A 25,444-nucleotide genomic window follows, 5' to 3' on the forward strand; every position below is an offset into this window, starting at 1 on the left:
TGGAATTTACTGAGCAGTGCACTCTCGCATCGACATCGCGACCTCCTTAATGTGGTACATGGGTGTGTCAACCCGTCAAACTCCCCATTTCTGAAGCAGTATTGCGGCATGGGTGCACATGATCCCATTTTGCAAAAGTGTTTGTGAAAAAAAAAAAAAGTTAGTTTGTGGCAAAGATGAAGCAGTGAATGTGATAGCATGAAATTAGAATGTCGCCCCGCCACAATGGTCTAGTGGCTAAGGTACTCAGCTGCTGACCCGCAGGTTGTGGGATCGTATCCCGGCTGTGGCGGCTGCATTTCGGATGGAGGCGGAAAGGTTGTAGGCCCGTGTACTCAGATTTGGGTGCACGTTAAAGAACCCCAGGTGGTCAAAATTTCCGGAGCCCTCCACTACGGTGTCTCTCATAATCATATGGTGGTTTTGGGACGTTAAACCCCACAACGCACAAAAAGAAAGGGCACAGGATGAGTGCTGATGAACGACTGTCACAGCTCAACACTGGAAGCGTGCTGCCTAAACAAACCAAGAAAAGTGCTAGAAATTAACACGCATGTATCCACAGGATGAGTGTAAATTAACCACTGTCACAGTTGTTACTTGGTTGTTGAGCAACGTGCTGCGAGTGTGAACTTTGCACAAGCTGACACTCTTGATGGGGTGGTGCCATCAAATTTCAAGGCTATTGCAAGCACCGTGTGGGTTTAAAAATATATTTTAAGTCACTTCCCAAGTACTATACCAAAATGCTCATTCTCCTAATCGAGGCCCATCGCGAGTGCATCCAGCACTGACGTAGCTCTATAAGAAGGGTAATGAATGTTGTAGTGACATCACACGATCTGTAATTAGGTGAGTGACCTCCGGACTTCCATCCCGTACATACCGGCAAAGCATCGCAGCTGTTGCAGGCAGCGGCGAGTTTGTTTTGGAGGTGCGTGTGTGGCACATGTGTGCGAGAGCTAACAATACTCAGCATGACGCGTGCAAAGTTTTGTGATCACGTGACTAAGCCAGCTGCACTGCTATGTACTTGCCCAACTCGGTCCCCACAAACAGGTACTGAAAATTGTTCATATTAAAAAGGTAACAAATTATGAGCAAGAATAAATTAATCTTGTTGCACGTATCGTGCTTATTGAAGCTATAATTAAAGCTTGCAACAAAGAGCGTGCAAGCCACAAATATTGGGGCCCGACCCCTTAAAGGGGTCGAGCCCCAATTTTTGTGCCCACACATGCCCGTTGAAGCCCATCAGCGCATAACTTCTCGACATGGCATCGTGCCCTCACCCTATGGAGAGTGTGGGAGAGAGTGCGAGAAGTTAGTAGGACTACAATCTTTTTTTTTTTTTAGAATTGATATATCTATATATTTATTGTGTAATAAAATTGGTCATGTTGAAAATTTGAGTGAAAATTTTCATCTTAGCATGCTGCTGTGAGACCTTGAAAAACTTGCAACAGGTTCTGGAAAGTCCTTAAATGTCCTTAAGGAGAGATGCGGGTCGAAGACACTTTTTTTTTAATATTCATTCGAGAGCAATGAAACGTGAGGTGCTTATAGAACTTTTTATGCTGATTTCGAATATATAATGAGTTGTCTTGCAAGTTGCATACTTTTAGTTTTGCAACATGACAAAGTGAAAAACTTAAGCCCTTTGCCCCCCCTCTTTTCATACCTAAACTTCATTAATTTTTTACAATTGATAGTTCATAATGTTTCAAATGAAGTGTGGAATGCAAACAACTAATTTGGAAGTCCATACAAAATATGTACTAAACATGAAAAATTTTAACGTGGGAAGTTCATATTTCTTCTACCCTAGTAAAAGTTTGCATAACTTTTTTTTTATTATATAAAAAGAATATTGAAACTTAAACGAGATAATTGCATTTCTCGTACTTTGGAAAAAATTTGGGAAAAATTTCATGCAGATCTGAGCACCAGAAGTACCCGAAAAAGGAGGGGCACATTGACAAAAATGGCAAAATTTGTGTTTTGAGAAAAAGAAGTTTTAAAGTCAAAATTGCATGTTTATTTATCAAAGATGTCATTGATTGCGACGAAATTTGTACACAAGAAAGAAAAATCCTCCTAGTAGCGGCCACTGCCATTAAAATCGGACTAGCTGCTCGTAGCCCATGCCTACAGAGCGCGCCGCCACAACAGCTTTCACGTTGACAGCGTAGCTATCGCGCGAGCTCCCGCTGTCGTATGTTCTCCTTGCGGTCAGTCCGTCACCCGCCACGCTCACGCTGGCCTCCCCGCCTGAAGCTACTCGCCGCGAAGTATATGTCGCCGAAAGAATAGTCTCGGGGCACTCACTGTTTGGGCAGTGGAGTTCGACGAACAACGCAAGTCCTTTCCGCTTGTCGGCCGGTTCCCGGACACGTAATCCGAAATGGCGACACGTCGGACACATTGCACCGCGCACAACAAGCATGTTCAGTGCTGTCACATCAGCAATCAACGAAGACTCGTCGTCCTGTGATTTTTCTTCGTCTTCGAAGAGTCCGATCTTTTTCTGGGAGGCACTCACATATTCGATTGCTGCGGCAAACTCGACGGGCGCATCGGCGTCATTGCCACTACGTTTTGCGGCAGCAGACGATCTTTTCGTGGTTTGAGTGTTCGGCTTTGATTTGCGCCGGCGTCCTCGAAATTTGTGCGCCGCGTGAAACTTCACAGGCCAGTGACCGCGCTTCCTACGGCTTTCTTCATCCATAACGAATAAGCACTCGAGAAAAGCGTTGTTCAGCTGTGCTGCTCGACGAGACACGGATCCTGCAAGTAGGCTTCACAGCACACACAGGCGCGCAGCGGCCAATGGCGGCTCCCGATCCGTACCACGTGATTTAAAAGCCAGTCGCGGCGCTCGAAAAAGGCGGCAAAAGCGCGCTTCTCTTTATTATTTCTTGCGTTGCAGCAGCGCGGGAAACCGTCGCTATTTGAAGAGTGAGGCTCGGTTCTTCGCCTCATGCGGTCGACAATGGCGAGCAGCGGCGCATTATCAGCGGCAAGGTGCTCGAAGATGACACACTTTCGGCCTTTTGACAGCCACCTTGTGCTCTTCAGATGCAATTTTAAAGCATTTCCAGTTGATTCTCGACATAGCTTTTTTTTTTTTTTTTCAGAATAGTAGAGGTACTAATCTTAACAAAACAGGTGAAAACAAAAAATCGATAATTTTTTAGAAAATTCTCGTTTTTCGACCCGCATCTCCCCTTAAATTTTCACATTGGAAACCTGTAAGAACCCTCCTTATGTACTTTGACCTACATAAAAGGTTTTCAGGGGTAATTGGGGTTTACATTAAAAGTGCAGGGGCATATAAATGTGTTGTTCATGATGATGCTGGTTTACTGCTGGTCCAAGTAAAATAAGCAGATTCCAGTGTTCAAAAGTGCTATATCTGAGGCCCGGTTGTACCAACTGTGGCATCAAATGGTCTTAAGTTGGGAATAATTCGCTCGCACCTCCTCCAACCATGTAATGCTTCCATTAGCTGCCACTGGCAAGAACAATTTAATCTACTTTCCTTGCAGAGGCTCAAGGTCGTGGCTCTTTCAGGCAGTCTGTGACCCTTCGTTTTGGGAAGAGAAGGGGGGCAAGGCTTAGTGTCACTGCCTCTATACTTAGTTTTTCAATTATACAACACCCGGATTATGAGACTATTTTGCGTGGTTCCCTGAAAATTCTATAATCGAGGTTCTATTGTAAACTAACAACGCTGTGACCTCATCTCATGCGCTGACCGCAACAGATACCTATAGGTGCGACGACTCAGCTTCAAAACAAAAATGCATTTCCGTACTCATCACTGCTTTGTGGGAACTATGGGTGTTGGCAAAACGAGGCTACAGCATGTTATAAACTAATGCTGAAAACTTATGCTGTGTTTTTCACAGGCAGAATGCTATTTAAGCCACCTTTGCCGCAGTACACTGATGCATTGCGGAAAAGCGTACTAATATTTAGAAGGGGGGGTTAATACTACTCGCGAGACACAGCACATTTTGTTCTGCATCTTTCACATTGCATAATTGTAAGTGCCGGTATCATCGCTGATGTCTAAAAAAAATTAGCGGCAATCATTTTGAGTGGTGTAGAACGTTTCTGCAACCCTAAGAAACAATAAAGGAAACCGTACGCCAGTTTTTTTTTAGCCACCACCACTTGACACAGCTCTACGAATCTCCAGAATTCAAAGGTCTCCAGCTTGGTAGATCCACATTTCAGTGTGCAGTCTGTCAAAGGATTTGACAGGTGTTGCAAATGCTAATGTAGACTTCATCTACATGCTTCTCTTTTGCACTGTGGGGTGGTTCAAATTATACTGCTTTTATTGAAATAGCGATGCTTAAGTACACTGTGCACGATTTAAATAATTTTAAATTCTTGTACGTATTCTTGGTTTCTAAAAGTAAACTTGTTTGTAATACTGATCTAAATTTGGGATTTCGTGATAAAAAGTTTATGTTTTTTTTTTTTTCTCGCAGCTCCTCTAAATATGTATTCTCGTGCTCCAAAAGGAACATTTGCTTCTCTGAAAATTCTTCCATATTCTATTTAGACTCTCACACCCCTGCTCACTTCAACACACGGAGCATGTTGTAACATAGTCCGATGGCGCATGCTGCCTGCCGGATGTTCATTGATGTAGAATGAACATATTCAATCAGATCGGTTGTTGGGTGCTACAAACAAGAAGAATGCTATATGCAAAAGGCAGAAAAAGATGAAAGCTTGTTTGGCTTAGCCACTGTCATCCTCAGCGATTGACATGCCTAAAGTCTTGAAATAGGTTACACAGTTGACAGGGAGAGCCTAAATTAATCTCCAAATTATTCTGAGGACTTGCTTTACTGGCTCAATGCACTTATACAAAGGTGAAGGTGTTGAAACCGTTCCGGGGTCTGTTTAAATAGTCTGCCACTGCTCCGGACCGAAGATGAGATATGTGGCTGCCACTTTTATGTTTGTGATTGACAGGCCAGTATCTTGAGAAGTCTCATACCAGGGCGAAAGTGGGGGACTTAGTGATTTTCATTTCATGTTAGCTATAGATTACGTTTATGTTGGAAGGCTGCTTGGAGGCAATTTCTACCGCTAGTCTTGCATCAGGTGTTAGCAGCCTGAGGTTGCATGTGCAGCCTGAAGCCACCTGCACTTACTCCCCAGAGGGGTGTGGCTGTTCGCACCGTGACATCTGCATCTTATAACATTGAGTTTTTGGGATGCTGTCAGCGATATTATAGGGGCAATTTTTGTGCCATTTCAGTCTGTGCCTTCCCTAATTTCGGCATGTCCTGTACATTTCATATTACAGAGATCTAGGCGCACACATTGATGGTTTCATTGCAGTTGTGGCACATACCGTCATCGTGGGGGCAAGTCTGGTAAGTTTATTAGTTATTAGCATACTAAATGAATAAATAAATATTCATTGTATAAAAAATAATTCACTGAAGTCCTGCTGTGTAATGCTTATAGGCAGTCTCTAAATGGTTTTGATAACCGTGAAAAATTCCATTGAGCTAGGAGCATGGTGCCTTTGTTCTACAAATAATAGATCAATATAAGTGCTCTCCATAAAGCATGTACTTTTTTTATGAAACCCTGTTTCAAATACTTGCATTGCTACAGAACGAAGCAGCAGTGCCACGCTGAGTGTTAATCCACCCTGCATTTGACATGTGGCGTGTTTTGAGACATTGCTCATGCAACTAATCTGATTGCCCTCTTAGCATTTTTATCCAAGGATAAGGTGCGAGCAACCTGCTTTGAGGAGGCTCCTAGTGGCACAGACCTGCTAGGCAAACATGCACCGTTGCCTCCGATCTGTGGCAGCTCGGTGTTTGATCTCAGTCCTAACCAGTTTGGGATGTAGGTGAGAAAAGGCATGATTTTAGTGTGGCACAATGTTTGAAGTGCCCAAGGCATCTGCAATATGAGATGCTTCTCTCAAATTATGATTGTGACGAGCGATAGCAGACGACACTCGGTACGTGTCTCGCGCCTTTGCGCGAGGAAAACGAAGTAGATCGGCGCCGAGCTCGCGGGCGGTCGAGGAACGTGAAATTAAAAAATGGTCTGGCAGTCCCCTCCTGATCTTGAAAAGTTGTGGACGTCCTTCTTAGGCCGCCCCGGAACCCAACATATCCGACGGCCACAACGGCCCGTCACAATGGTGCAAATAATTTACTCTAGTTGTTGCCTAAGCATGCTTACCCAATTTAGGCTTATAGTTTCAGGGACCAGTAACATTGTCTTCACTTTGCTGTTCTTGTCTCTGAAATGTGTTCACTTAAAAACATGGCAAGTGCTTGCTGCAGTGACTTTGACATATCATGAGACACATCAACTTCTGCATTACTTGTAGTTTATTTCCTTTGTCCTGCTGCTTGACTACCGCATTGTTTTGACAGGATAACAAGGTGAAAGGCAGGAAGGCTGATGTGGTCAAGGCCGCTTACTACGCAGCTGAGGCTGCTCTGCGGCTTGTCAAGCCCGGTGGTGAGGTATGTATGCTCTGTACGTGCTGTCAGCTTCCACGTAGCTGAATAATATCCATGCCACATGAGCACGAAAAACTGCGTTTACAGCTGTACCCCTTCACAAGAGATGCATTTGGGAGTAGCTCTTGAACCTTATACGAGGTGTCCCTTTTAAGCAGACTACCACGTTTCGGTTTTCTGATCATCCCCTATTTTGATGTCGGGCACTCTGGTGTGTCTTAAAGACCCAACTGTCTCTTTTGCTCAGCACAACTACGTTATAAAAGTGAAAAACAAAATCATTGTGTATACTGTGCTTGTGAGCCTGTGACTACTTTACTTGATAACACAATGTTCTTTTCTTTGCTATGATGTTAGAACAATGCGGTGACAGACGTGATTCAGAAGGTGGCGGAGTCCTACAAGTGTAAACCGGTGGAAGGTGAGCAACGACGGTCTAATGGATCTGCTGTTTGCATGAGCATGCTCATTCAGGCCTTAAATATTTCCTTGAAAACGTTGGATAAATGCGGTAAGCAAGAATAATCAATTAGAGGTTCTGAAAATTATTTGGGAAAAAATTAAGTTGTATAGTCAGTGCAGCGTACAACACTGTAATGCACCCTGGATTGTGTCTGCCTGTATGGGTCCGCACATCGATATCCTTTTGTTTGCTTAAATGACCTTGTTTACGTACCTATACAACATAATTGTTCAGTGCACTTATGACAAGCATTTGAGATTATGCAAGTAGATTTTGCATCAAATGTTGGAGGAGATAGCCACTGGTAATTGACAGTAGGTTTGAAAAAAAATATAAGTGGATATGCTTATGCAGTCGATCCCAGATAAATCTGATATATCAAAGTATTGGCTGTATTGAACAGTTGAGAAAGACCCTTGAACTTTTCATGCAAAAGTATGATAATGTTGCACACGCATATTGAACTTCCGCACAGCAGAATATCCACTATGTGGAATGCTGTGCCTCATTAAAGCCCAGAAAGTCCATTTCTTCTACCACATGTTCATAATTTTTCAGCCGTATTCTAACAAGTTCCAAGCACTCTTCATGCGCTGGTGACAAAAATGCAGTGTTATTCCATAACGTTGATTTGGTTGGTTACGCAGCGCTTGCGAGTGCACCAGTATGTTTGATGCACGATCTGCAGGTTTTAACGCGTGGACATAGTGCTCTTCAAAAAGATGGATTTGCCAAGGGCACCAAAAATGAGAATGGGAAGTGCCTTCACAGACCTCGTTGCAATTTTTTCATTCCCTTGTTTGTTTGCACACTATGGCATGTGGTCCTGAAAAGGATGGCCTTCGAGGTGCGCAACCAGGGATGTATGTACGGTGTTTTTTTTTTTTTTTTTTTTTTTTCTACAACGCATATCTCGAAAGCTAGGCTTTTTCTAGCTTTTCCGTAGGAGCGGCCTGCTACAAAACAACAAGTGACGTCACTACTGCCAACATGTTCATGGTGGCGACTCATTCCTTTTTTTTTTTTTTTTTTTGCTTGTGGGAAACGTTGTCTTTTGCGACCTGGGTGCTTCTCACCTCATTTCCGATAAATCCTCATTCAGGAGTAAAACTAAACATTGACCCGCATGCAGCGATAAACAAATTATGACTGGTGCTTGGAGCGATGTCAAGCGAGCACTGTCGTAAACTATTTCCTTGTGGGGTTTTGTGCCAGATGATGAACTTGGGAGCCTAATGATTGCTGACAGCGTATAGTTCCTCAGTGAATTCTGTGACGACTTATCAGTGTTTCCGTGGCCATCTCGAATAGTGAGCGACTTCATAAGTGCAGATGACAGTGTAGCTTTCCCTGACTACATCGATGTCAAGATCTTGGTCGCCATTGCCAGTGCCTCAGAAAGTGTAATCATGTGGTTATGAAGGTGCTAGCTCTCTCGCTGCCACCGCTAACCAGCCAATAACCCGATACAGAGGTTGCATCGGCATTCAGCATCAATCAATGCTGTTGTGGCCGAAGTTGGACTATTCTATTTTGAAAACTTCAGTGATGTTGAAGAAGACTGCAATCTAGCGGCGAGCAAGAAGCAAGACAAGTTTGTAAACTAATTCCGTGCGAAATAAAGAGTAGTAACTAGCAAAAGAAGTTCACATTTTGTTCTTTTGTGTGCTTTAAGTGAATCATCATGTTAGCATATTTTACAATTTCCATAAACTGTTTCAAGGCCTAACATGCTTTAACTAAAGCCTTAAATGCACATGTCTTTCAAATTATCAATACACATAAATTATTTTGGCATCCCCTTTAGGTTCGATTTATCTGGTATTGACTGTAAAGTGTTTCAGCTCGAAAAAATATCAGCTAATCGAGTCACATTTTGCCATAATATTGATTTCGTTTTAACACCCATGAAATTTTACTCTTGATATTATGCACAGACCATGTGAATTCTTTGTATATAGCATGCTACTGCATTGGGCAGTCATCTTGACCCTTTGCTGCCTTTGGTGCAGGTATGCTATCGCACCAGTTGAAGCAATACAGGATAGACGGGGAAAAATCAATCATCCAGAACCCAACGGAAGCCCAAAGGTGAACAACCCTTAACATTTCATTTGAGCTTTTCAGTACTTTTCAGGCGCAAAGAAGTATAATATGGAACGACAGGCTGTCCTCCAAGGTGTTCCGCATTCTTTGATTCATATGGCAATGCTGTAACATGCTGTTCTAAGGATTGCCAAAACCCCGTCAATTCTAATTCTGAGGAGATAGAAAATCTGTCCGAACTAACCGGAGTTCGAACTAGTGGTGCAGCACACAGTACAATGGAACCCCTCAACATAGCATCCTTTATGTTCCCGTGTGTTACGCTTTTCGAGCTTCTCGCTCGTTTTTGACCTTGCCTGGTTTTGTATAACTTCCATAGAATACAATGTATTGGAAACCCTGCTGTTTAATCACAGCTCTGGGGGTCGTTCTTGTGCGATTAACTCCGAGCTAGCCTAACTTGCCGCGGAGAGCGGCCTTGTTCACTTATGCAGCTTGGCCTGGCTTGACTGTGGGATTAGCTGTGTAATCTGGTGCGTACATCACTCATTTTCAATTCCTGCCTGCCAAAGTCTTCAATCGGCGAGAGCTGTATAACTGTTAAACAAGGAACACGTGACACCGCTTTGTTAACAAAAGTAAGGCCCCTGAGATTGACTTAGGTTGTCACATTTTCGTGCATGCCTCCAGCAGTGTTTTTCTCATTGTTTTTTCTTTGCGTTGTTTTTGTGCAAGTGTGCTGCGTGTGCAGAGTTCTTTCACACCTGCAACCATTGGCGGCAATGGAATGGCATGCAGTGATTTACATCTCCACGGCTGATGCCACTCATGTCCACGGTACTGTCGATAAGGCAGTGGCTGAGTGTCCTGACGCATGCAACGGGCAGTAGTCCCAGGTTTATGAGGACGGGCCATATTCAGCCATGGGTGAAAGAAAGGACTGCCCCTGCAAGCGCTCGAAACGACATCACAAGGGCGGCATGGGAAAAAGACATCGTTTTGCCCAGCTGCTTCATTAAACGAAGACAATTTCGAGTGTACGGGGAGCAAGCTAATGGTTACAGTGTTTGAAAAGCTGCAGTGGCTAGTGGAGCATCAGACTTTTAGTTTTGCCTTGGGATGAAAAGTATTCTGTGGAGATACGAGCATGTTTTGTTTGCAGTTACAATGGCGCTTCTTTTTTTTTTTCGTTCTGGTTTATCCCCAGTTAAATACATGCCACTTTGCTCATAACTGTTTGAATTATCCGATTTGAGTAGTGTAAGTTCAAATGAGCGAGGTTTGACAAAATCATAATCGAGGTAAACACTTTTGCTAAATGAATGTGCTGTGAACAAATATGCTATGTCGTGTAAATATGTATCATATACTGAAGACTGCAGTACAATTAAATCGTATCAGTAGTCCTGTCTTGGTGAGCATGAAGAATATGCTACGTTTTAATTATTAAAGAAATAATTTCAGAAGCCATTTGTTGCCAACAATTCTTTTTCCCCTATAGACAGGTTAAGTGTGATCACATGAAGAGCAATGCATATTTTTACTGAACGCTTGGGGTATATTGAAATTTTGTGCTGCTGTCAGAATGTTCAAACTGGTCCTTTTGCACTATTGTTAGTATTGCAATTGCTTTAGGAATGCTCTTGATGTTCTCTTACAGGAAAGAACACGAAAAGTGCGAGTTCGAACTGCATGAAGTTTACGCGATCGACGTCCTTGTGAGCACGGGGGAGGGAAAGGTGTGTTAAAGACTCTTCTTCCTTCCTTTGTCCGTGCCTTTATTTTGCCATGTCCTACATTTGACGGACCTTCTGGATTTTTCCTTAGGGACGCGAGATGGACACCCGAACGACTGTGTACAAGCGCACCGATGAGACCTACTTGTTGCGAAGCAAGGCATCTCGTGGTGCGTTCGCAACTATTCGTTTTATGTATGAAGTTGAAGCTGTCTTGTGAACAGTGCCAAATGGCTCTAGATTGATATGACATTGTTTCAAAGCTATGCTTTCAATTATAGCTTGGTAACAGGAAGGGAACAGTCTACCTGCCTTTCTTTCCTTGCACATTCCGACGCATCAGCATGATGACAGTGTTATGCCGTTAAGTCTCGGGCAAGCCCTCCTTCCTCTGAGAAGATAATCGTTCAAGATTTAGGGGGGGCTGTCTTAGTCTACTGAAGTGCATGCATTTACTCTTTCTTTACTGAATATAAGGAAATCCTTGTGTGAAATATGATGTCTTATGACGAAGGAGTGGTGGTGGTGAGTGTGAGGCAATGGTGTTTTTCAAATGTTTCGACTATTTGCGACTCTTCAAACTGCAACACTGAGGCACTACACTGTACTAAGAAACCATGCACATATATGAAGACTTAACTAATCGCTGCTGCAATATTCTGTAGTGAAGAACAGGTTGAAGGGGGGGAGGGGGGCTCGCTTGTTCGATGATTGACACATATTTCAAATCCCTCTAAAATAAGGGAGTACAGGGGTGTGTATTTGGGATTTTATACTTAACCCTTTCGGCCCTGGCGGTGTCAATTGACACCACCGCACAAATTTTGCCCTAGTATCTCGGAAACGTAACCAATACTGCTCATTCTTGGGGGCATAGTTCTTCAATGATCCCCACTAAGTTCCCCAGTAATGATCCCCAGTAAGTTGAGGCGGGTAAGCGCCATTTTCGGGACGACGTACCGAAGCTGTTTCAGTGAGTATTAGGCTGAAAAGTAAGACGTTGGTTTTCATTTTGTGTGCACTATTGATTGGCAGAAAAAAAATAAGCCACTTTTTTCATTTTCCAATCACAGGGCCCTAATTACCTAATTTGATGCCGTGTTAATTAATCAAAAAATGCTTGTACCAGTGGCTCAATTTTTTGTTTGTGGTCTTCTAAGGTCCTAACTACTAAAAAAAACACCAATACTGCTCATTCTTGGGAACATAGTTCTTCAATGATCCCCACTACAATTGACACCAATATTGCGGCACGTTTGTGGAGGTAGCAGCCACAAAGAAGAAGCGTGACCGAGGTCTTCCGTGAAGCCGAGGCGCGTAAGTTGAGGCGGGCAAGGGCCATTTTCAGGACGGCGTACCAAAGCTGTTTCAGTGAGTATTAGGCTGAAAAGTAAGACATTGGTTTTCATTTTGCGTGCACCATTGATTAGCAGAAAAAAAATAAGCCACTTTTTTCATTTTCCAATCACAGGGCGCTAATTACCTAATTTGATGCCATGTTAATTAATCAAAAAATGCTTGTACCACTGGCTCAATTTTTTGTTTGTGGTCTTCTAAGGTCCTAACTACTAAAAAAACACACACAAAAAGTGTATCTGACCAAAATAAAATATCCAGGGCTGAAAGGGTTAAGTATATTCTAAGCGTAGGGACATGAATTCTATTCTTAGCCAAGGCGGCTTGTGATTTCGATGAGGGCACACAAGAACAGCTGTTTTGACTTGTAGTATACCCCTTTAACATTGATTTTCCCTTATAAAGAGTGTAGTTAATCGAATAACTTGTCACTCCTAAGTTATTCAACGATTTATACTTTACATTATTTCAAGCACTTTTTTTTTTTTGTTCTTATGATTCGCATCGAAATTTCTTTTGATGCTGGGAGACATGTTTTTTATACTGCTACATTGTTTTTCTTTTAAATTTTTTTTACAGCCTTCCTTAGCATTGTAGACAAGCAGTATGCTTCTATGCCATTCACGCTAAGGTGAGCTTCAGCCTCTTCTGCATGCTCAATAGGGTCCGCTGATCATGTATCTGATAATTCGTTATGTAACTTGGAAGTTCCAACTTTTTTTATCTATGATTAGCCCAGCTACTCCTCCAGAATTGGTCTTTTTGTGTGCTGCTCCAGATTCTCTCTTGGGCAAGTAGTGTGCAATGTCACAACTCGTATTGCGTGACTCTGCATGCACTTTGGTGGAGCGAAGGATTTGCTAAAATCTGCCACAAGTTTAGAAGTTCTCTGATGGGCTAATCAGTCCAAACTGCAAACTTTGCATCTACACCCGAAGGGACGGTAAAGGCAAACTATTTATGATACAGTGAAAGGTCACTGTTTGAGAACGTCTAAATTGTTATTATGCACAGTGGCGCTTTTGTATTCAAGAAATGAAGGGCAGCACATAATTTGCACGATCAGTGTGAAATTTTGGGGATAACTCGATGATATAGTAAGCCCTCAGTAAAACTACTTATCACTAGTAGCCTGACTAGCCAATATAAAAAAGCACATTGCAGTGTGTTGCAAGATGGACTAAAATGCAGCTTGTGAATTCCCGTTTGATCTGTAGAAAAAAATAACTTGACTTGGTTTGTGCGAGAAGCCATAGTATCATCTGTGGGGCGGTAAAGAGCAGATGCTATGTCACAAGTCCTTTCAGAGGGGTGTTGCTTGAACTGCAGAAGCGGTATGCGAACCCCTGAAATGCGATTTCTTTTCAAACTTGAGGATTTTCTTGGCCCAAAATCAGCCCTGAGAGGTTTTTAGAGCAGTATTTTGGCAACGTGTGTCAGCTTCATATTTATCTTTATTGTTCCTGCAAAGGTACAAGTTTTCATTTCAGAAGCATGTTGCTGATTCAACTTCTTTTCTTATCGTTGTGGTAGCATGGCAAGTAAAGCATTGCAGTGTTAGGCTTAAGGGTGCCATTTCATTCGTTTTTTCTGTATTGACAAAGAACAATGGTTTGTCCAGTATGAGCATATCTGGTACCGCTTGATCTTTTGTGTTCACAGTGAGGAGCTTAATGTAACATGTTGTTGGGCTAGTTGGTTCAGGCTGAACAAAAGGTAGGGGCACAACCCAAGCTGAAGAAATTAAGACGGGAAAGAGTGCTATTTTATTTTCTTCACCTTGGGTTGTGTCCTTATCTTTGGTTTAACGCGTAGGAGCTTAGGTTGAGAAAATGTCTAACTGGCCATCTGTCCCGAAACAGGGCGTTCGACGAGGAGGTTAAGGCGAAAATGGGAGTTGTCGAGTGTGTCAACCACAAGCTACTTGACCCATTCCAAGTTCTGTACGAAAAGGAGGGTGAGTACTGTGTTTCTCCTTGCATTCTTTTTTTTTTTTTTTTTTCGCGCTGAATGGGAAAAAAAACTTCCCTATACAACACGAAATATTGCCTAATAATGCGTACATTGCCATCGGGCATCAGAACATGTGATTTTCATAACGACTTCATAGTTTACAGCCCTGCAAAGGGCACACATGCCATGTGGTAGGTGCATAGCAAGTTCGGAAATATTTAATACACTAAATGTTTGAAGTACGCACTGGCAACAGAATAACGCTATCGCGTTCAAATAAAACAAAGCTTAAGGGTCCCCCTTTTTTTTTGTTTTTTGCGGTAGGTAGCTTATGACGCACTTATCACAGCTGGAAACTTCGTTTGCAGAAGTGTGCGCAATCGCAGTTTAGGTTTCAAAGAGCACCAAGCTAGGCAGGAGTAGTTCTGGCGTCAAGGTGTAGAGCTGGCCATGTGACCACGCAAAGCTCTGATGTGGGCGCAGTGTGCATGAGCGGGTACTGTGCTCACGGCAAATTCAGGCAAGGCCACAGGCACAGAGAAATAAATCTTGGGTAGCGCAAGGCACGTGCCTGAAACCAGCCAACACAAATTCTTGACGAAGGTTTGCTTACAATGCCACTGCGTTTGTGTCGACATCACAAGGGCCTCTGCATTTTGCTCAGTTGAGCGGCATGCACTGTAAAATTTATTTTATATATGTTCTTTCTAGGCTATATTTGCCCTTGCTATATTGTAGATATTTTGCATGTCTGCACATAAATCTATCACTCACTATCTCGTCTATGAGATTTTGTGACAGTGCTCCTTTAAAGGGTCCGTGCAACACACATTAAGCGTGTTGTTTTCATTGCTTCTGCTCGAATTGTGGAATACACCAACATCATTGCAGAAGCGAGGACACCAAAAGCAAGGCTGTTATTATTTCTACCGAAAACTCGCACCATTTTCGGATTAGCGCAACACACGACAGACATTTTTGTGATTGGAGGTGATGCTTCACTTTGTGGGAGTGACGACAGGCCGTGCGTTTTAATTGGTTCGACGCTACAAGTTGCGCGTAATATTTATATGGTCCCAGATAGCTACACTATTGTTCATTAAAAGTTATAAAAGCACTCTCTCTACTTTCTCGGATACAAAAGGATTTTTTTAAATATTAAAGTGTACAAACAGTTATAAAATAATGCGAGGACCTTTGCAGAGTGACCACCACGAGGTGAGTTGCCCAGTTAGTCTCTGTGAGCTGCGCGTGGTGATTGGAAATAGCCTTTAATGTCAGTGGGAGTGAAAGGCGAAAGAGAATTTTTTTTTCTTATCGTCTCTCGGAACTTCGAAGTTTGAAGGCCGTTATCGTGTATCGATTTTGACCATTCTTTTTTCATTCATCTCATTATTTGGCCCTACACGAACTACAGCGGTGCAGAATGCAGGCGAAGAAGCGTCGGAGGGTTCCTTCAATAATAATGCAAGAAAGGTGGCCTTGCGATAACATACGGGAATTTTTTTTTTTTTCTTGCGTGGTTTGCAGTCGGGGCTGCTGGTTGTATGCAGGGGCAGGTTCTACACGAGAAAATACAATATTCAGACAACCCTTGAAGCGTCCTGAGTGCGCAGCGCTGCGAATGAGCGTGCCAAAGCTTCGTTAGGACAACGAAAGTGCTGAAGCTCTGCGCTACCATAGCAATAAGTGCACGACAGGAAAGCTGTAATGCTTCATGCCGTACAGTTTTCTTGCCGTTAATTTTCAACTGCGTTAGCTGTCTACCTTCGGAGCGCATTCATCATCGACGAATGTGATGATAGCGACTGTGGTTTCCTACGCAGCGGTTGTGGCAAATGGTAGTTCTATTATCAATCTGTGTGCGCTCGCTATACACTTACATTCAGCACTGTGTTGTTGCTATCTGTGATCGCATTGCCTACAGTATTACAGCCAGCAGCATTGGTTTGAGTCAGTATGCACAGGATGCACGTGTACCGTATTTTTCTCGCGTACTGAATGCACTTTTTTTCTTGAAAAATCTGAGCAAAGTTGGGGGTGCGTTTATTATGCAGGGTATATTTAATGAAAACCAAAATGCATTTACAAAGTGAGTTGCTCGTGTTGGCAATTAGTAGCGGCCACTTGAAATTTTGTCTTGCAAGAGTATCGGCCACCTCAAAATTGCCAGTTGGCCGGATATGATAGAATTTTTTCACTGTATATACATATTGCACAACATGACCTTACCAATCAAATGACACGGGCTGAAATGTACATAGAAAAGCTCTTCCCAGCTGACGGGAGAAGTCTGCGAAGCGCCTGTCGACAAAGAGCTGCCCGAGTTATGGTCGGTGCTAAACGAAGATGTGTCGTGTCTGGGCCACTTAATTCATGCAGGCGATCTTGTGGAAATGTCAGAGTGGCCCCACGGCGGTGGTCTAGTGGCTAAGGTACTCAGCTGCTGATCCACATGTCGCAGGATCGAATCCCGGCTGCTGCGGCTTCATTTTCAAAGGAGGTGGGAACGCTGTAGGCTCGTATGCTCAGGTTTGGGTGCACAATAAAGAACCCCAGGTTGTTGAAATTTTCTCATAATCATATGGTCTCTGATAACCATATGGTTGTTTTGGGATGTTACATTCCACATATTAATCAATCAAATGTCAGAGTGCCTCAGTGGCGAGGTGACCATTGCGCGTATAGGAGTTGAGAGCAGCAGTTAGAGAGTGCTGGCTTTGATGACGAGGTTGAGCAGCCTACTAATAAGAGGAGGCCCAGTGGATGACACAGTGACTTTATTGTTGCGAAGGCCTTCCCGCTCAGCTGCGTGCAGCACCTTGCTGCTTTTGTGAAAGATCTGCGCAAGCTTCGCGTGCAGCATTCAAAGCTGACTATGGCTTTTCTACTGACAAATACTTATTTGCACCATCTTAGTTGCATGCAAATAAAATGTTCTTACCTTTCTTCTGTCTCGTTTTTTTCCCAACTCACTTGGGACAATCATCAGTAATAACTATGAGATTTTATTGGCACTGGGATATAGGATAAAGGGGAGTGCACTGTAATCAGTCTTTCAGTTGTGGACGTCTTACGGTACTTTGGTACATGTTGCGAGCTGAGGGTTAGCATCCTTTGTCGGTATGCAGGTGAATTCGTGGCCCAGTTCAAGTACACGGTGCTGCTGATGCCGTCTGGCTCCCACCGCATCACAGGTGGCCAGCTGGACCTTGAGCTTTTCGAATCGGAGTTCAAGGTGGAAGACGAGGCACTCAGTGTAAGTGTTAGCGCTATGTTACGAAACCTACTAGTGTCACAAACACCCTCACAAGACACGCTGCTCTCTTCTTGTCTGGAGGGACAAGAAGAGAGCAGAGTAGGTCAAGCAACAAACATTTCTCAATGAAATCTTAGCCGAAATCGTGAAGAGATGGCCATCTGCAGAGCCTGTGGTGCATGCCATAGGAAATCGCCGGTCATGAAGAGGGCATCTTTTAGGGCATGTTGACTACACTAAAACTAGAACTGCAAAGTTTAATGAAGCTTTGTTTATTCCATCTGGAGCATTTTGGGGCCAACTGCATGGTTCAAATGTGTGTCTGGGGAAGAGTCTCAATAAGTCCCAAAGAAAAGGAAGCTGAAATTTCTTGTGGCCAACCCTTGGTGAATATCCCAGGGCACTACAAAGCCCTTTTCTCTCATTCCCCCCTCCCCTAGAAAAAAAAAAACTATAAACACACTAGCATGCTAGTCTTGGTCAATAAGTACAATGCAAACTAATGAAACCAGTGTTTTTCATGCTTATAGTGTCATTGTGAGTATTTCTTTATTACTTTCCTATATTATTAGCTAAGCTAACTGTGGATTCCTTTGTGTGTGTGTGTGTGTGTGTGTGTGTGTGTGTGTGTGTGTGTGTGTGTGTGTGTGTGTGTGTGTGTGTTTTCATGCTTGGTTGTAAAAGGCCTCCGCAGTGGGGCTGAACCGTCATTTCTGTTTTTATTTCAAGGGTTGGTTGGTACTACTATTTCCTGCCATGAATTTTTACAACCAGGCGGGCTTCCGTAGTACCCTAGACTTCATATTTGGTTGTACTTGAACTCGGCTAAACAGCTAGCTAGCAGATGTAGCATCTGTGTAATTGTACTCTTTGACATCGGTAATCTAGACCTACCTATCCAAACATGCAACCAGTGCTTGCTTGTTGCAAAAAAATAATTATAATAAGGTGTTGGGAAAAAGTGCTGACAGTTTTGCAATTTGAAGCTGTTTGCGTGGGTACTTATTTTGAATACTAATGCCATTAGCTCTAATTTTTATGTACTCGCTGTTGCAGGCATTGCTCAACCGCTCAGTGATAGCAAGGTCAGCTAAGAAAAAGAAGAAGAAAGCAGAGAAGGCACTTTTAACAGCTGGTGATGGCGCCGGGGAGGCAGAAAACATTGCAGATGCAGAAGACTGATGGGATCTGTTCCCACTTCAGGAAACAGACGTGCTTCGTTGTCAGCCTGGCCCAGGTTGGTTCTGCATGAGCTTGTTTTGGGCATGTGTGGCAAGTGTTATTACAGGGACAGAGTCTGTAATCGGCTTGTCGAGAACAGGGCTACTTCGTGACTTGTTCATGGCTCGACTGTCACTGAGAAAAAGGGTCAAGAGCCTGCAATACAAGCTACTTTTGTTACACTGGACTGCCATAATCTCTCAAAATGAATCTGTTACCCGAAATCCAGAATACCTAAACTTTGCACGAGTGGAGGCGGGTTTAAACCCCAGCAATCGTTATTTGTTAAGCTGCTTCAATTAAAATTTAGTGAAACATTAAATATTTTCAGTACAGTAAAACCTCGTTAATTCAAAGTCACTGGGACTGTGAGAAATCTGTGGATTGAGATGGTTTTCGAATTAACGGGACATACTTTTTTTAAGTGGGATGCAATGAACCAGAAGAGTTTTGAAGTAACCAGGGCTGGTCTTTTCCAGTGCCGCCTAGTTTGTGGCTCCAAGAACTACGTTTTCCAGGAATACTTGGTCATGATTTTGCCACGAAAAAGGGGGAACGGCGGGCCTCGCTGCTGCCACTAGAAAAAAAAAAAGTGATCACGTTTATTCTCCTGATGCATACCCCAGCGACGCATGCCCCTCGTGTGGACACAGGACGACACTCGCACACATGCTCTGGGAGTGTAGAAAAACTCCTCCCGGCTCTACCTCAAACTAGTGGGAAAGGTCCCTGCGCTTACGTTAACTATAGCTGCATTGCATCAAGGTGTACCTTGATGCAATGCAGCTATCGTTAACGTAAGCGCTCAGCAGCTCACTTCTCGCCCACCAGCAATGGGCCGTCCAGCAGGCCCAAGAAGCAGTCGCCAGGTACTCCCTGTTGGTCCCTACGTGGGAGACGCCCGCTACGCGCTAAGCACGTCCTGCAGAACTGAAATGAAGTTTTTTCATTGCGTTCCATTCAACTAAGATGCGCTTTTGCAAAAGGCAAGACATCTTCACTGCAACACAGTGGTGACACGCGGGCACCACGTCCTTTGCTCCTGGCTGCGTTAGTGCGTCATGGTGCGATCATTCGCCCACCCTTTCTGGTAAAATAAAGAATTTAATAATGGGCAGTATGACGAAATTCGCCATGTGTTTCGACTGAAAAACATAATCACTGAAGCTTTCTAACAAGATTTTTCGAAGTGGACGTTGCAGGCAAGAACTTTGCCAGCAGTGCAAGTGCCCAAATCACTAGAGCAACTGGAACTTGCATTTTCCCATACATCGCGGATTCCGCCTGATTGTCCTTTATAATTCTTTATATTCCCAGAAAGAATGGGTAAATCATAACGCGCTGACGTTGCTAGAACGATATGCCATGCTGCCCACACGTCGCCACTGTGTTGCAGTGAAACATGTCTTGTTTTTCGTAGGCACACATTTCAGTTGAACACGGGACGGCGTGTGTGTGTGTGTGTGTGTATATATATATATATATACATACATACATACATACATACATACATACAGTCGAGCCCACATATAACGTTCCCACCTAAAACGAACTTTCGCTTAAAACGAACAATATCTGCGAGACCATGAAAATATACATTGGTTCAATGGCACAAAATCGCACTTACAGCGAACAGAGCCAGCGGTCTGCCGGCTTCCCGGGAAACCAATTTCGACCACAGATCAGGCATCGGCGAGGTGCCCGTACATTCTTATTGTTAAACGCTGATCCTGCCTCCGCGCTTTCTTGTTGCCGCTCTCCCCGACCACTTTTGTTATGCACCCCGCCGTCCTCTGTCCCCCCCCCCCCCCCCCCCCCCGCTACTCTGAGCATTCCGTATCGCCAGACGAGGCCCGTGTTTTCACACTGCCACCGATCTTTCGAAGACCGGTCAGCCAGCAACCCCGTTTTTGATTACTGGTACTGTCGTTGACGTTGCCGGCCTGGAGTGACCAGAACATTTGCTAACATCATCGGCCACGGACTGTATCCGATAGTCAGCGTCTAGTGCACGCGCGTACGCTACCCCACCGGCTCTGATCATTTGCGATTCTTTTCGTGTTTAGGACTTGTTCTTGCTCACTTCGCACTCGGCTCAGCATGCCTTCCGTGCACGTGTGGAAGCGCGAAAACGGCTGTTAATTTGCGCATAACGAATCGCGAAAGATCGAAGTTCGTGAGGCCACGCAATCCCGCCGGCGCAACAAAGCGATTTTTTTACTACGGCCACCGATTCTCTGAACACCGCCGCGTGCACTGATTCAGGTGGCCATGCACTCTTTCCAAGTTTTTCTACATGCGAGTTTCGCGGACCTTTCAAGCAAGCTACCCAACCTGCCTCCTTCCCGTGTGTTTTGGTTTTCAAGGTCGCCCTCCCTCCGCATCCTCCCCTCTCTTTATCCCAACTCCTTGCCCTTCTCTTGCAAGTCTGCTCACCTCTCTTGATCACGACCTCTTCGCCCGTCTCTACCGCTCTGCGACGCCCGCCACGCTGGCTCGAATTATTTTAGTTTTCTGACTGGAAACGGGCCCAGAGCTGTTCCACGTGTTCTGGCATGTGTGTCGCGTGTGCGCGTCTTGCTCGCTCTTGGTGTGCGTGTGTGGTCATGATGGCCGAGGGGAGGACTAGCACGCTCTTTTTCTTTTTCCTGCCGCTCAACAAAACGTCGAAAGTGTGACCGCTTGGCTTGAGCGTAATTCGCGCGTTAGGTGCCGTGTTGCGGAGCGCTTGCTCATAGCTGTTGACCACCTGGCAGCCAACTTGCCGCTTCGGGCATCCCAATATTCAGCTGTGGGGATGGTAAATATTTCGTGGGCGGCGGTGACGGCTGCATGCGCGCGAAACTGTTTTCGCGAGGTCGACGTCGGGCCCGATGCCGAGCCTGAAGCTTCCGAACAGGACCACTGATGCGGCGATTTGCGGCAGCGCGTCGACTCCGACCTGGAGAGCGGGTGGGACATCTGTTGCGATGGTTTAATAACGGCCGAGGATGATACCGACACTGCGGAACCGTGCATGGATTAAGGCATTGTGAATGGAGTACGTGGCAAGAGTGATTTGGAGGAATCGGATTGCGAGAACAACGAAACTTTGGAGTCAGTGCCTCATGTAGCTTATGCCACGGGCCTTAACGAACGAGCACCCTGCCATTTTAAATGAACTCGAGACCGCCCTTATCGCTTCTGCTATTCGAAGCGCGTGCATCACAGACTTTTTGGGGCATAAAAAGTTTGTGTTTTCACTCTCAACTTTTAAAAGCCGTGTTTCATTGACTACGAACTTCGGGACACAGCGAATGGATGCCGCGTCACGCTCAGGTTCGTTATAAGCGGGCTCAACTGTATATGTAGTTAAACCTGGTTATAACTAACCTTTATATAAAGAATTCCTTTAATGTTTTTCTATTTCCTGTCATTACCTCATAGAACCTCATTTATTTGTGACCTCTAACAAACTAACAGCGAGAGACATCCTTGATATAATGAATTTTCACCACGCACAACCAGGAATTTCGCCCCGGATTTTGTCGTTTCGGTACGAGCATGCATCTTCCACAGTTGCCCTGGCAAAGCGCGAAGCGGCGCTGCGCGCTTTTCGGCAACTTCCACGTGAAAGAAAGTGCTGTTGCGACCAGCCATTGCAGGCACCGGAGATCCGGGATGAAGATGCCAAGGTGGGAGGAAGGTGAACTTAACAGGGGGTTTATTTGTATTATGTACATGGTGAGCTCTTCGAATGTGCCGGGTGGCTCATTATATAAAGGGTACGTTCTTCCCAGATTCCTAGATCGGGGAACGCGTGCAGATTGCACTGTCAAATCACGTGTCACACACAACTTGAGAGGGTGACGCCCACACCCGTCTAGGTAAACGTAGTATTAGCCAGTTGTAGTATACAGGGCTTGCGGGATACCGGACGTATCGTGATAGCGAGAAGTTCGCATGCGCAGATACGTACGTTACCCGTACCGCTTACCGTACGTAGTGCACGTAAAACATGGTGGCACTCTCGGACGACCGCTACGAAGTGAGTTTGGCCTATTTGTTGAAAGGTTCACTTTGTTCGCAGCAAACCACTGTTTAAAGTGGCTTTGCTTGCCTTCAGTTATCTTCAATGACAGAGTATTACGGATAGGTTGGCGTAATTTTTGAGATAGCTTCCAATTTCGAACGTCTCTAGGCTTAATTAGAAGTTTGATGCAGACAAATCGGCAACATGAATGTTCTCGCGTTTGGTGCGTGATTCATATTTATTTACTTTTATTATTACTAAAATAAACTTTTAAAAATGCTTCGCGCAGTGCCGCAGTGGCACAGGCAAACATTCTCGTTTTCTTTTCCTTTTCACTGTTCAGCTTATTTATTAACCATCTGATAGGTGGCGCCACTGTCCCAGCTGGGGCACAGAAACCACGTAAACACTATTCGCTAACCTATAAGTCGCTGTCCGCAACGGTTTGCTGCATTGCTGCATGGTAACGCCATCACGCTAATGGTAAGCTACAACTTTCTATTGAGGCGTGGTCACTGCACTGCAATGTGGCACCAACGTGGCTCTTCCACATCGTGTGTGTGCCGCTATATGAGGGGTCCCAAGCTCACGACAGCATACATCTAAAGGGCCGCCGCAACAAAGCTCAAAAAGGTCCGCCGAACTTCTCGCTCAATTAGCAAGGCGAGTTGCGACTGTTGTTGCTGTCTCTTCCAAGGAAGATCGTGCGTCCGTGAAAACCATTGTGGTCATCTCGGGGAACTATTTGCCTAGCTTTCCTGCTAGTAGGGACAATACATGGTCAACATCAGGCCGGCAGCCCTTCGGCGACTTCTTTGACGAAGAAAGAACACCGCTCCCTCAACGACCCAGGCGCTGGTCGTAATAGTGCCTATTATTGCGTGCAGGTGTGCGCAAGGTGGGCAGGCGATTTGCGCTCTGCAAGCCGGCATTGCCACTGTTCTTACCGCCGCGGGGGCATGAGCGTATCCTTACCATCCCTTAAAACCAAAAACAAAGAAATTAAACTACATTTGTTAGTTAGCATCGCATGTGGGGCCGCACTGCATATGGAGGGCACTTTACCGAACAGTTTTATGTGGTATCCGTGTCGTTCTAGTTTCGTTTTTCGACGCCGTGCGCACATCCATAGTTTCACTGCGCGCGCCTGGTTTGGCCCCCAATGACTTTCAGCATTGCTTTTTTTTTTTCTTTTTCTTTTTATGCGGACAGCCAAGTCATGAGGTGATGTCAGATTTTAGGCGCCGATAGTAACTCTTCGCCGATAGTAACAACGATCTTCGGAGATCGAAGTGTCAGGCGCTTCTGTCTTGCAGCTCGCTGCGAATTTGTGGCACAGTAGCCTTTGCGATTAGCCAATTAACTCTGGCAACAACACTGCAGCGCTTTGAATGCAATGCAATGAATGTGATAGCAATAAATTGTAATGTTATATAAAGTGAGGCAGGCAGCCAACTCTTTGGTTCTGATATCGAGGAACTCCTACAAAACGCTGGTGTAAGCAAATACGGCGGCTCCAGGGTGAAGTGCATCTTTCACACAGTCTGTTCGCGTTGAAAGCGCACTGCTGCAGGCCCATATAGTGTGCATGCCAACGATCGCGACTGCGCCCTTGAAATCAAAGTTCACTGTCGCTACTCGAATGACCTCCCTGCATTTATTTCGTGCTCATTCAACACTGGTGGTTTCCTTTTTGTTTGAGCATTCGACGACAGTTATAACACGGGGGGGGGATCGTATGCGCCCTGCAGGCGATAGAGATGGGCCGGCTCATTTGATCTTTGCTTGAGCAGCGCTCGCAAGCTTTTGCCCGCTCATAAAAGTTATGGTGCGCGGGGGCATGTTAATGATTTGGACTCCTTATGTAACATTGCGACGACGGCAAAAACCCGCTGAGTGTGTCCATATAATTGCTGTCGCAATAATAATGCAGTTTCTTTTTACTGCTAAGTGTTTTGTTGTAGCTCTAGCATTAGTTCCCCTTCTGTCTGATTTGCGCATTAGTTTCATTTTTCGTACTGAACATGCATATAACAAAATTTGTCAATTTCGTGATATTGAGGTAAGGCTGTTTATATAATTTTATTTTTGAGCTGGAAGTAGCGAGGCTGGGGTGCTCCAGTTGCCACTCATTAGTATTGCTACCATTCATTGCTTAGTGGCTCTAAGGGCCATTCTTTTCATGGATTTGCGGCAAAATCGCTATCGGGAATTGGCACACTCCACCGAAAGTTTTTGAATTAACTTGACTAGTGCTCACTGCCGCTTCAACTTATCCGCTCAAACTTGCATTGCAAAATACGGGACCATGGAAATACTTTGAAATAAGCGGGATTTGGAAATAATCAAATTCGAATTAATGAGGTTTTACTGTATTGTTATCTGTCCTGGATCAATTCAGCTTGTTGTTTGTGCATTGTGATGCACAGTCTTTGTTGATTATTTTGTGCTGGCCTCTTTGTGCAGGTGATGTGCATGTAAGGGGGGTGTGAACAGCTGGACATCGTCATTTTTTCTCTTTTTTTACCAACAAGCCCATGCTCACTGAAGACCGAGCCTTGTCTGAGCCAGCCAAGAACATCAAACCCCAGTGTAAATTCCTGGGCCCATGGTCTGGCTCTGAGGTGGAATAAATGGTTTTGCAAGCACTGCCTGAGCTCCTCATGAGGGATGTGTGTGGAGTCATTTCAGTGTAGTTTTTCATCACATACAAGTGTGCAGTAAACAATCATTGCAAGAGGGGTATTAGGTAATATTGTTGCTGTCGTCCGAGAAGTTGTTGAAGCACTGAAGAGACTGGAGAGCTACTTTGCTATTACAAAGGGCAAAAATCACTTGAGATGTATTCATCCACATTGCGTAGTCTGCTTGGCACCC

At 44.5% G+C, this 25,444-nt stretch overlaps 1 protein-coding gene across 1 annotated transcript in view; it reads left to right on the forward strand.

The window, feature by feature from the left end:
- LOC119172001 (proliferation-associated protein 2G4) overlaps positions 1-25,218 on the forward strand; it is a 28,090-nt gene extending 2,872 nt beyond the window's left edge. Inside the window, exons 4-14 of the mRNA XM_037422934.2 lie at positions 5,333-5,402; positions 6,432-6,524; positions 6,879-6,942; positions 8,997-9,075; positions 10,691-10,769; positions 10,858-10,936; positions 12,702-12,753; positions 13,985-14,079; positions 17,207-17,334; positions 18,391-18,571; positions 25,034-25,218. Of these exons, the coding sequence (XP_037278831.1) occupies positions 5,333-5,402; positions 6,432-6,524; positions 6,879-6,942; positions 8,997-9,075; positions 10,691-10,769; positions 10,858-10,936; positions 12,702-12,753; positions 13,985-14,079; positions 17,207-17,334; positions 18,391-18,516 (865 nt within the window). The 3' untranslated portion in view covers positions 18,517-18,571; positions 25,034-25,218. The remainder of the gene's footprint in view (positions 1-5,332; positions 5,403-6,431; positions 6,525-6,878; positions 6,943-8,996; positions 9,076-10,690; positions 10,770-10,857; positions 10,937-12,701; positions 12,754-13,984; positions 14,080-17,206; positions 17,335-18,390; positions 18,572-25,033) is intronic.
- Positions 25,219-25,444: the final 226 nt, after the last annotated feature.

Source organism: Rhipicephalus microplus, chromosome 4, assembly GCF_043290135.1.
Source record: "Rhipicephalus microplus isolate Deutch F79 chromosome 4, USDA_Rmic, whole genome shotgun sequence".
In the NCBI taxonomy this organism is placed as follows: Eukaryota; Metazoa; Arthropoda; class Arachnida; order Ixodida; family Ixodidae; genus Rhipicephalus; species Rhipicephalus microplus.